The sequence below is a fragment of the Macaca nemestrina genome, chromosome 1, assembly GCF_043159975.1.
Source record: "Macaca nemestrina isolate mMacNem1 chromosome 1, mMacNem.hap1, whole genome shotgun sequence".
Lineage (NCBI taxonomy): Eukaryota > Metazoa > Chordata > Mammalia > Primates > Cercopithecidae > Macaca > Macaca nemestrina.
The window spans coordinates 143,608,437-143,621,419 of NC_092125.1; the positions used below are offsets into that span (position 1 = coordinate 143,608,437).

The 12,983-nt window shown below is 35.8% G+C and overlaps 1 protein-coding gene across 4 annotated transcripts in view; it reads right to left on the minus strand.

The window, feature by feature from the left end:
• Nucleotides 1–202: 202 nt before the first annotated feature.
• Nucleotides 203–12,983, minus strand: part of LOC105482832 (zinc finger protein 326) — a 51,380-nt gene continuing 38,599 nt past the window's right edge. For 2 of the 4 annotated variants that reach the window (XM_011743199.3, XM_024793065.2), the window contains one exon: nt 203–8,268. In XM_011743199.3, the coding sequence (XP_011741501.1) occupies nt 7,930–8,268 (339 nt within the window). In that variant the 3' untranslated portion in view covers nt 203–7,929. The remainder of the gene's footprint in view (nt 8,269–12,983) is intronic. The other 2 variants (XM_071082424.1, XM_071082531.1) reach the window with 1 other exon arrangement.

A 12,983-nucleotide genomic window follows, 5' to 3' on the forward strand; every position in this document is an offset into this window, starting at 1 on the left:
TGAAGGGTGACACCAGCCCTGCCTTGTCTACCTGAACTTATATATATGAGAAAGACACTTCAATGTTCCCAAGGCTGGTATTTTTAACTTTTCTCTCACCGCCACCACTAACCCTAAGTAACAACTGGAATGGTAATTAATTAATGAATTATCTGAAGATAACTGGCATATAGACAATATTTTTCAGACAGAAACACAGTGCTTATCTATTCAGGTATTTTATTTCCTCCATTAACATGTATCATTTTCCTCATATGGATTTTGCATTTTTCCCATTTCTTAGACAGTATACAGTTCCAAGTTTTGTTGCAAATGGGATTTTCAAATTACATTTCCAATCGGCCAATGCTATATTCTATATACAGATTTTCTATGTAGTACAGATTTTCATGATGAACTATTAAACAAAACTACCTTTTATCATGTCTAATAGTTTCTCAGTTGATTCTCTTGGATGTTTGTCTCTACAATCACACTGCTCAAAATAAGGACTATGTTGTCTCTTCCTAATACTTCTATTTCTTAGGGTTGAATGATTGCTGCATAGGCAACGGTCATTATTGTCTTAATCCTGACTTGAATGCAGATGTTTGGAGCTTTCTGGAAGACCTCCCTACTCCTTAGCCAAGTTAAAAGGTTTCTTCTATTCTCAGCCTGACAAATTTTAATCTGGAATGTGTTAAATCTTAGGAAATGTTTTTCCAGCATCTATCAAGTTTATCTTGTTTTTTTTCAAGTTAAAGTAATAAATTTCCTAAAGGATTGAGTTACATAATATGTTACGTTGCACTTTTCAGATAAACCCTACTCTACCATGACACATTATTTCGGGGTATTTAATTGGTCTTGCTTTTTCAATGATTACATTTGTTCATAAGTGAGACTGGTCCATAGTTATCTTTGATGAACAATTTTCTAGAATAAGGATTATGCTAGCCTCGGAGACCAAATTGAGATGTTTCAACATTTTGTTTAATCTAGAACTGCTTAAATAAAATAGGGATTCTCTTTCGTAAGTTTTTATTTCCCTTTAAATGCAAGCATTATAAGGAGTGTTTTCTTTAGTCTTATTGTTTAAAATTGATTTATTGCTATCCACTTGCTAATTTCTAGTTTCACTGCATTGTCATGACAGGATGGACCCTGAATTCCTACCTATCAACAAACAAAAAAATATTGTGGTTTGCTTCATGGTCTTTTCGTGGCATTTGAAAAGAAATATTCTACAGCTATTAAAATTTGTGCACTATATAATTCAAAATGTTTCCTCTATTTTGAACTCTTTATCTGATAATTTCTAAGAGCTGTGTTCAAATAGGTAGCTATGATTACGTCAATTTCTTGTTTATCCAAGTTTTTCTTTACATAATTTGATATAATGGTGTGCATAGTGTGTTTCATGACAGTTAATTTCTGAAATCTTTGCATGTTCTAAAATTGCTAGTGTCCTTACTGTGCCCTTACTCTTGATAGTTTCACTCAAGACAGAAGTCTAAATTCAAAATAGTTCTCCCTCAGAACTTCAAAAATAGCAGTATCTTGTAGTACTCCAATGTACAGATGACAAGTCTGAGACCAATGTGATTATTTTCCCCTTAAAGGTACACTGTTTCTCTTTAGACATTTTGAGATTTTTCTCTTAAGCTTGGGATTACACGAATTTTGTCAGTATTCATCCAGTATGACTTTTTCATTGTTTTTGCTCAGCACTGGAGACTTCTAATATGAATCTTTCATCAGAAGATTTTTTTTTCTGATCCTTCACTTCTTTTTTCACTTTCTGGAACTCCTCTATATATTTATACTTACATACATATTTTTATACATTCAAAAATATTTATTGCATAGTATTTACCTGGCCTGTGATACATGCAGGGTATTCAATGGTGAATTCTCTATACATATGGCTCTTAATCTCATGAAGCTTAATCTTTAAACAGATGTTCTGGGTTTTCTATGTCTTTAAGAGATACATGTTCTATGTCTTTTACTGTAACTTCTATATTTTTCATCTTTTCTTGTAAGCCTCTGGAAGTATCTTCAGCTCAAAATTCTAGCTCAGTAATTTGATTCTCAGCCATGTTTATTCAACTAATCAGCCTAAAACAGAGTTTATTTTCACAACTGTTTTTTATTTCCAAGATACTTCTTTATAGCAACTTGCATTTTTAAAATTAGTACAATAACCTCTAAAATACTTGAAGATTATGACATATAATATGATGAGGATTACATATAAAACTATTATAAGTAGCGCTAATTATTATTCCATATAATACTAATTATACTTGGTCATTTTTTTCCCCCTGAATTGTTTTCCCAGGAATTCTTTCTGCTTGTTAAGTTTACTGTACATATTTCATGTTGCTCTTTTCCTTAAGTTTCTGCTGTTTCTCATTTGTTTGTCTATTTGCAAATTAGAGCCTAGGAGTCAACAAACTTTTTATATAAAGGTTAGGTTTTGAGGCCCACACACAGTATCTGTCATATATTGTTTTGGTGTTCTACAACCCTTTAAAAATGTAAAATCTACTAAGAAATGGGGAGGCCGCAGATAGTTTTCCAACCAATAAATTTCTCAGTATCATTATCTGGAGTTTATTTTCTGGGCTTGAGTGAAAAATTTCCTGAAGATTGTGATTACAGGAAACCTAGCATTTTAATTGTGTGAGAAAGGAGAAAGGAACAGTCAGAAGGAAAACTGGGAAATAGACAGCTGGCAGATTTTTGTTTGCTTGTAAGTATGAGGAACAAAGCTCCTTGCGGTAATCACAATATACCTAGGGCATTGCCACACTTCGATGACCCCTATTTATATGCTCTGCGTATATACTCTGTGAGTCTCACCTTATTTGGCAAACATCAAGTTGTGTTATAGCTTTAGCTTAGAGGAATTGTGTGGACCAGTAGCTCTGAGTCAGAGACCAGAATAACTATCTAGTCCTTTAAAAATCTGCCTTAGCACACTACAGACATCCCATCTCAGAGCTGTCTCTACAACTAGAGTCATTCTTTAATTATCATCTGTATGTGGCTGTCAGTTCCTTGGCTCTCTTGGTTTCACTAACATCTAATTCCTTGTTTTCTAGAAATCTTCTAGAAATATTTCACAGCACACTTGTCTTTCTAGTGTGATTATAAAGCTATCCTTATTACTGAAATTTATATTACTGTACCTCCTCTATAATTTTAATAGAACTTTAGAATATAATGACTTGAATCAAGCATGCCATTTTAATCTCTTTTAAATCTATACTTTATACTGATCTAATAAATAAGCTACTCATAGTACCCTTCCACACTCCATGCTATTTCATACCTCCCTGTCACCAAGGGGGCCATCTGTCAACATCAACATCACCTCACCCTAACCCCTAATATAGTATTTTTAAACTTTGTTTTAAAACAAAAACTGGGAAAATTTATCATTGTGGGATTCTCCGTAGTATGTTCTGAAAGCATTAGAATTCATAACAGACCTCTGGGAATTAGAGGTCTGGGAAAAAAGAAGGGAAAGTCAAGCAGAGATTAGACTAGTGTGGCTGTCTCCAAGGAGGCCTCAAACGGTGGCAGGACCTACTGAATTTACCATTGCCGAGAATCTGCCTTTCAGCCTTGCAGATTCCCTGGATTTGTTCAAATACCAAATAGAGATCCAGCACTCAGGATAGGAACCATAACTACCAAATAAAGTCAAATGGTTTCTTTATAAAATGAACCGTAACTGTCACGCAGACTAGAACATTTCTGCCTGTGTGGTTACTCCATTTTCTGTCCATCAACAGGTCTCAAACTGTAATCAAAAGTTTGTATGCCAGACACAGCGGCTCATGCCTATAATCCCAGAACTTTGGGAGGCCAAAGCAGGCGGATCACCTGAGGTCAGGAGTTCAAGACCAACCTAACCAACAGGATGAAACCCCATCTCTATTAAAAATACAAAAAAAATAGCTAGGCATGGTGGTGTGTGCCTGTAATCCCAGTTACTCGGGAGGCTGAGGCATGAGAATCGCTTAAACCCAGGAAGCAGAGGTTGCAGTGAGCTGAAATAGTGCCACTGAACTCCAGCCTGGGTCACAGAGTGAGACTATGTCTCAAAAAAAAAAGTTTGCTTGTAATTAATGCCACTAAATGGTACATTAAAAAATGATTAGAATGGTAATTTTATGCTATGCATACTTTACCACAATAAAAAAAGTCTGCTTATATTCAAAGTAAGGACAATTTGGTAAATAAATCAAATGTTAAATAACATCTAAAATAATCTGATAATATCCACAAGATTAAAACAGAGTTCTTAAATACATTTCAACATGCACTAACATTTACCTTTGTAGTTCTTTTCTCTGTGTCTACATGTACAAGAATGAGCTTATTATATGAGAAAAGTACTAATCCTACTAACTTCACAATACAGTTGTAAGTATTAAATGAGGGGGGGGAAGGCCCCATTTTCTGACTACCGCAGGTCTATTACAGATTCCAGTGCTTTCAGAAAATATTATGAAGAATTCCCCAAACCTATGTTTATATTCAAAAGGGCAGAAACTCCTGTCTTGATAGGGGAGAGTTACAGGCACCAGGAATTTGTTTGAGGGCCCTATGAATGTTCTCAAAGTGCAATCACTGACCACCTTCAAAATCATGTGAGATATTTGTTAAAAATATATCACCTCCAGGCTAGGCGTGGTGGCTCATGCCTATAATCCTAGCACTTTGGGAGGCTGAGGTGGGAGGACTGCCTGTGTCCAGGAGTTCAAGACTAGCCTGGCGACAAAGCAAGACACCATCTCTACAAAACAAATATTAGCTGAGTGTGATGGTGCACACCTGTGGTCCCAGCTACTTGGGAGGCTAAGGTGGGACGACCACTTGAGCCCAGGAGGTCGTGAGCCATGATCATGCCACTGAATTCCAGCCTGCATGACAAAGAGAGATCCTATATAAAAAAAATAAAAATAAAAAGTGGGAAAAAAGAACATCTCCAAAGAATATGCTCTAGTAAAATCTAGGTTGGTACCCCCAAATCCTCGCTTCTACAAACATTTTAGAACTACTCCCGTTTTCTAACATTTAAGATGACCTGAAGGATGAAGAATCAGCCAAGGGAAGCTGATGGGTACAGGCTATAGAAACAGAAAATGCAAAGGTCTTTGTAGGAAAGAACTTCATCAAAAAAGTAACAGAAGGCCATTATGGCTGGTGAGAAGAATGGCATATGCTATAAAGATGGAAAGCTAGGCCAGTCTGATCAACATGATAAGGAGTTCTAACTGTATAGGTACAAAAAAAAAAAAAAAAAGCATGAGATTAACATTATCTGAATTACATTTTTAAAAGCTTATACTTGTGTAGAAAACTGAATCTACCACAGTAAGGGTGGAATCAAGATTAGTTAATAAGAAACGATCATGACTTGAACTGGGTTGGTTGCCGTGGAGGTAGAAGAGTGGGCAGATAAATTTTGGAAGTAGAACAGACAGACTTTTTGACAGACTGGAGGTAGGAAGTGATACAAAGGGAAGAATACAGGATAGTCCCTAGGCATGTAGCTGAAACAACTGTGTAGGTTATAAATAAATTTCTTTGGTTATTTAGAACTATGTATCTCACTTTGTAATAGAGAAAACAAGTGATAATTGGAAAACAGAAGTTGAAAGATGTTTAAGATCTTATATAAATCCTTATTACAAAAGCAATGAAAATATAAACACTAAGGATCACAAAAACTAACTTGCCTATAAACTGCCCATCTACAAATTACCCAATAGGAAATACATGAATTTGAATTTCTGAATAAAGCACAGTAACAAAATACACTTTTATCATTATCTTGCAAATTAGCTAGTCTGTATAAAGGCTCATGTGTCCCACAAAAAAACACTTCTTAGATGTTCTTTCCTATCTCTCATTCTAAAACATTTATCCAGTTGTTACATAGAATTTTTGTTACACAGTCTTCTTTCCAAAAGTTTCATATCTCAATCAGATTACCAGAGACATTGTTTTTTAAAAAATCACTCAGCTTAGTATCAAAAGAACCAAATACTAATAACCTAGAGGAATTTATTACTATTTTACCTTAGCCCTTCCACAAATATTTTCAAATAAAGGAGAAACAAGCGGGTAACAAGTCCTATTATCCCTAAAATTTGAACTAAGCAAAAAGGCTTTCAAAAGCCTGCTAAGTAAATACAGACTCCTAGAGAGTATCCAAATTTCTCTAGTCTTCAAATAACCTTCTCTTATTTGGCACCAAATCCCTAAAATTAGATGCAAGTATCTACTGGATATTCCTAGCTTTAAGGTAGGCAAACTTAGTTCACCTCAAAAAAAAACTGTATTGGTCCAGAAAGTCTAGTTTTAAAAGTCTTATTTTATACAAAAAGATAAATTATCTGTGGGATTCTACAAATGTCCATATATTCACCCACTTAATGCCTTACAATCTGATATAATACATTTATCCATACAATGCCTCAAAACTTTAAGAATCTAATTTCACTGAAATGCAGCCCCCTACGCCAGGCATGGTGGCTCACACCTGTAATCCCAGCACTTTAGGAGGCCAAGACAGGCAGGTCATTTGAGCCCAGGAGTTCGAGACCAGCCTGGACAACATGGTAAAACCCTGTCTCCACGAAAACTACAAAATTTAGCTGGGCATGGTGGCTCACACTTAACAGTACCAGCTATGTGGCAGGCTAAGTTGGAGGATCACTTGAGCCCAGGAGGTTGAGGCTACACTGCACTCCAGTCTGGGCGACAGAGTGAGACCCTGTCCCAAAAAAGAAAAAAAAAAAACGGACCCTACTCTCAAAAGAGGCCACAGTAAAGACTGAAAAAAACAAGAGCACTACTTATTAGTGACATAGATAGATGGTTGTTTGAAAACAAATGACTTAAGAATAGATCCTCTATCAAGCTCAAGTTCTCTTTTTATATATGTAGGTATATAAGCCATAAAAAGTAATTTTTAAAAAAGGATAGAAGTATTTGAAAGAGAAATAATTCTTTTAAAAGAAAAGTCTGCTTTTTGGTTCTTCAGCCAAAAATAGACATGACAAAAGAACTAACACAACTACAGAAAACTTTGTATCAAATGTATTTTCAGGAAGACTTCAAGATTTGACACAGGCACAGGGAAAAGGAACAAACTAAAAAGAGTATAAATAAGGTCAGTTACAGACTCACTTCTATTTGAAATGTGTTTTTAAAAAAATTTTTAGTTTTACTTTTTAAAAATATGATTGAGAATTTTTTTTTCTTTACTTCAAGTCTTCTCAATCCTCTTAAAATACTTGTGAGCTGAACTGATACATTAAGGCAAATTTTGATTTTAAATATTCATTTCATTGATGAACTCTGTTTCATTTAAACTGCTAATCCAGGGAGAACGTTTTTTGTAAAAAACATTTTATTGCTACAAAGGGAAACATGGTCACAAAGAGCCTTTAAGCGTATCTTAACGCAAATTACTATTCAATGTCCAATGCAGTAAAAAAATACACAGTCAGAGCACAAAATACTTGCCCAGTTTATATCTTCTAGGGTAAGTATTCAAAAAATTGATGCACACTTGAATATTCACTCCCAAGAGCAGCATTTAAGATAAAATTATTAGAATAGCTATACTAACAATACACATTTGTTATCCTTAACACCAATAAAGTAATAAAAATTAAGCTTAAAAATTATACAAACAATTTATCAGATCTAAGTTTAGTAGCTATAAAAACTAAACTAAAATAGTTTTACCTTCATTTTATTAAACAAATGTTAAACATTTAGAAATTATATAAAACAAATTTTAATATGTGGAATGCATGCAACATGGGTGTTAATTCATATTTTAAGCTATTAAATGTCTTACCCTTTTTTACATTAGAACCGAAATGTAAAGCTCCTTTTAAATCTAATATCTTATATTTAATTTTCTTCAGGTTGCTCAACAGGGAAATCAGCCGGTTCTTCCTTTGCTGTTTCTTCCTCTACTTCCTCTACTTCCCCCACTCCCTCTACTTCTCCCACTGCCCCTACTTCCCCTCCTTCCCCCACTCCCTCTATATTTCCCTCGCCCTCTATTCCTCCTTCTCTTACTTCCTCTACTTCTTCCACCTCCTCTACTTCCCCCACTTCCTCTGCTTCTTCTTCCTCCTCTTCATCCTCCTCTTCTTCAATAGGTTCATCAATCTTCTCTTCATCTTCCTCATCTCCTTCTATTTGCTGATCCTGAGAATGGTCTTGAATTTCAAAAGGATTCTCACCCTAAAAACATAGGAAATGGTTTTAAAATCAGCACATTCATTATTACATGAGATGGCAAGTGAAATTTTTACTTGCCATATCATGAGGAGTAAATGCCATTTTGAAACTTTTCATTATAAATTGTAACAAATTCATTAAATATTTGCTGAGTGTCCATTTCATACCAATGTGAGCATATAATTTACTGAAGCCATTACTTTATACTCCATAACTGGAATCTTCTAGGGTAAGTATTCAAAAAATTGATGCACACTTGAATATTCACTCCCAAGAGCAGCATATTTTCCCTTTAACTGTATTTCTAAAATCATATATATATATATATATATATATATATATATATATGACAAAGGCAAGTGTTTTTGGTAGAAACAGATGACACAAAGATTTACATTTTACTTAATTATATGAGTATTTAATGTTACAGAATCTCTTTAAAACTCAAATGAAAATCAGGTACCTTGCCTAATCTATTAGATACCATGCCTTACTTCTACTTTTAAAAAGTAGACAAACCTCTCAGTAAACATTCACAGGTACAACTTTATTTTAATATTTGAATTATATATCTGGATCAAATCTCATACAAATTTGACCATATCAGAAGGCTATATTAATGTAGTAAGAAATGAAGTAACAGTGAAGGTTATTAAGCAGGAAAACATTAAGACTGGCACTACGCTTTAAGATGAATGCCACAGGAATGTGAAGGATGAAGTAGAGAACCAAAAGAAGGAATACTAGTGAGGAAGCTACTCTAACACCCCAGACCAGAAATGTAAAAGATGTGGTGACATTATTCACAGAACAGGTAAGTTACAATCACTATTCTAATGGAAAGGAAAAGGGAAGGAAGTGTGTATATGTTATTAATATATATAATTAAAACTTCAGATATCTAGATGTCTAATAGGCAGCTATAAATCTGCAACTCAAAAAAGAGAGGAGAGTTCAAAGTAAGATATTTACATTAATGAATTGCCTGCTTGCATAGACTGCATGGTGAAGCCAGAGTCTTAAATGGCAAGGCCCTGGGATGGGACTGGTGGATTAAGTAGAAAAAAGGGCTGGAATAAAAACCCTATGAAGATGCCTACTCTATACATGGAGGCAGCAGAAGTTAGAAGTGAAGGAACAAGGCCAGGCGTGGTGGCTCACACCTGTAAGGCTGAGGCGGGCGGATCACAAGGTCAGGAGATCGAGACCGTCCTGGCTAACACAGTGAAACCCTGTCTCCACTAAACATACAAAAAATTAGTAGCGGGCACCTGTAGTCCCAGCTACTCGGGAGACTGAGACAGGAGAACGGGGTGAACCCAGGGGGCAAAGCTTGCAGTGAGCCAAGATCATGCCACTTCACTCCAGCCTGGGCGACACAGCAAGACTCCATCTCAAAAAAAAAAGAAAAAAAAGAAGTGAAAGAACACTTGGTGCAGGAGAAAACCCAGGACAGTAAAAGACTACCTGATAAAAGAGTTTCAAGAATAAGTGATAGATCAACAGTGTCAAATGATATGTATAAAAAAGCAGAAAGCAATTGAAAAAGGTCACTAGAGTTGATCATCATTACAGAATGGAGGTTCTTGAGGATTTATTGTACTATCCCCTTATTTTCATACATTTAAAATAGTATGTTATAATTTTTTAAAGGTCACTAGATTTGATAATGACATCATTAGTAATCTTAGGCAGAGCAGTTTCAAAAGTATGATGTGACAGTTAAGACAGCAGCAGTTGTCCAAGAATGTATCTTTAAAATTTCCTGTGAAGCTGTCAAAAACCACAGGCCCTGGTTCCAACACCCTGAGATTTTCATTGAGTCTGTACTGGAGCTCCTGCTGAAAACACCAATTCCTGGATCAATCTCAGACCGCCTAAATCAAAATTTCCAGGAGAAGCTTGGTAACTTGCACATTTAAGAAGCATTTCAGGCAAAAATGAGCTTGGCATGGTAGTACACGCCCGCAGACCCAGCTACTCAGGAGGCTGAGGCAGGAGAATCGTTTGAACCTGGGAGGTGGAGTTTGCAGTGAGCCAAGATCGCACCACTGTACTCCAGCCTGGGCAACAGAGTGAGGCTCTGTCTCAAAGTAAGAGAAGCATTTTAGGAGGTATTTATCAGTGAGGTTTGGGAAACCCTAATTCAGAAAGCCTAAAAAAAGGGCTTAGGCAGCTTTTCATTTATCTTAGCCTCACGGGTAACTGAACACATTCCTCTGGTTGAGAACTACTAGTTTAAAGAGTGACTAATAGAGAGGAAGCAAAGAGCACGTGCAAAGTAAACTACCATTTCAAGTATTCTGGGAAGAGAAAAGATGATAAAATAGGGTGGGCCAAAGTCTAGGAAAAGTTAAGTCATTTTTAGTTTAGGGAACTCATAAGCATGTCTATTTGAGGAAGATCAGAAAAAAAAAAAAAAAAAAAAAAAACAGGAAAAAAATCAGATGCAAGTAAGGGAAGAAATAGTGATGAAATTAGGACACATATGAAAGGCAATGATTTTTCCTCACAGATAATAAAGGTGAAGGAAAGATATATGTAAGACAGAAATGCGAACACTTACTGAATTTACATCTAATGGTCTCAATCTCCCTAATGCAGGAGAGTAAGAATATGGGAAGTAGCTGAAGGTGGTGGCATGTGCCTGTAATCCCAGCTACTAAAGAGGCTGAGGTGGGAGAATGGCTTTAAACCCAGGAGTTCAAGGCTGCAGTGAGCTATTATCACACCATGCATTCTGGCCTGGGCAACACAAAGAGATTGTGTTAAAATATAAACACATATATAAGAAAAAGAATATGGAAAACAAAGAGAGCAAGAATGAAATCTGAGATGTGAAGTTATTAAAGGTTGGAAAAGTCACTATAGGAAACACATTACACTGGTAGTTAATAAGTAAAATTATTGTGAATTGAGTAAAAATCTGGGAAACACAGGACTGGCACGCACGATTCCACATTTTTTAGAAAGACAAACATTAAAGCTAACCATAGAGCTAGAACGAATAAGGAATTTTAGAACAGCACCATTCCCTACTGAAAGGGTGATTATCAATGCCCACAGCAAGGACTGAAGGCAGAACAAGATGATACAGTTGGACAATTAGGAGAAATTGATGAACTGATCATCTCGATGGGGACAAACTTGTTTTGTTTTATTTTGTTTTTTTCTGTCTTCTCTGCTGTGTCTCTAAGGGACAAAGATTTACAAGGGCATTTTGTCAGACAGAGAGTACTTGACAGTGGAGGAGTTTTAAGCCATGACCAGAGCTGACCATGAGCAGAAGATGTTCTGGGGAACGACAACAGGGAACAGAGCAGACAGGCATGCCGAATAAAGGGCCATCAGTGAGTAATGTGACCCCCGTGCTTCCTGAATTTTCACATGCATATAAATCAACAGGAATCTCATTAAAATGAAGATTCTTCTTCAGTAGTCCCGGGTATGACCTGAAATTCTGCATTTCTAATGAGCTCCCAAGTGATACCAATACTGCTGATCCACAGATCACATTCTGAGTAACAAAGTTCTAGAGGAGTTCTCAGTTCAGGTGCGTTCTCTATAATACGTGCATGAGCAGGATACTCCCACCAGTGACATCTCCCATTCCATGAAGTGACTCAATTGTGTAACTTGAAAACACTATATAGAAATTCTATGTGTAACCTGAAAACACTATATAGAAATTCTAATTTTGCATTCTTCCCTTATTAAAAATTATCTTCACATATCAATAGAAACCATTGACTTCTCAGAAGTTTGTGACAATGCAAAAATGAAAATCTAATCTTTCCTTCTTTAGCTATGATGCTTCTTTTTGATGCCATACCTCCCATAAAATTGGATTTCAATTGAGGGCTGCATTCATTTTTTTAAAGCAGTGTCAAGAATGTAGTAAACGGTGACAAATATTAACAAATATTAAATTAACAAATTAGAAAATAGGTCCCTAAGGAACAAGCTGAAAGAACTGACATTATTTCGCTTGGAAAGAACTGGTAGAGGGACAATTTAATGGTCATTAAATATGTATCAGGTTTTCTTCAGAGTAGCTGTTAACAGTCACAATAGACAGAATAAACAAAACTTCTTTAATCTATACTTACTAATGCAAATAACACACTTGTACATCTTCAACACAACTGCTCTCTTCAGTGTAGAATAATGATTTTAAGGTAGGTATTATTTTGTAAAGACTGAAAAATAACTTCTGTCAGACCAGTCTGGGTATTATAAGTAAAAACAGAACAAAACTAAAAGACTAACCTCTAAAATTGATTTCTATTAATCTCCTGAATCATAGTAAGCTCTTATTTGTATAGTGTTTATAATAAATTTTATGTAAAGATGGATTCAAGCCATAACATATGGCAAAAACCCTGAGGAGTAAAGAGTTCACATCTGAGTTTCCTAACATTAGAAGCAAACCTCTCTTCTCCTGCCCTCCAAATTCCATGAGATTCCTTCTTCTGGAGCAACATATCTGACCTTCCTGCTACCCTCCAACTTTTATCCAAAGAAAAGGAATGACATATGGAATTAGTATGCTTGGAAGAAAAAACTAGGTGTACACAATACAATCCCTTCTGGGTCCCCTCTTTTGGGTCTTCCTAGTGACAGAAAATCTGTCACTAGGAGAACAGACATCCTAGTCTGTTCTACGCCATGTGGTAAACTAGGAGAAGCCTGTTGCTCTCCATCTGGGCTGGTAACAG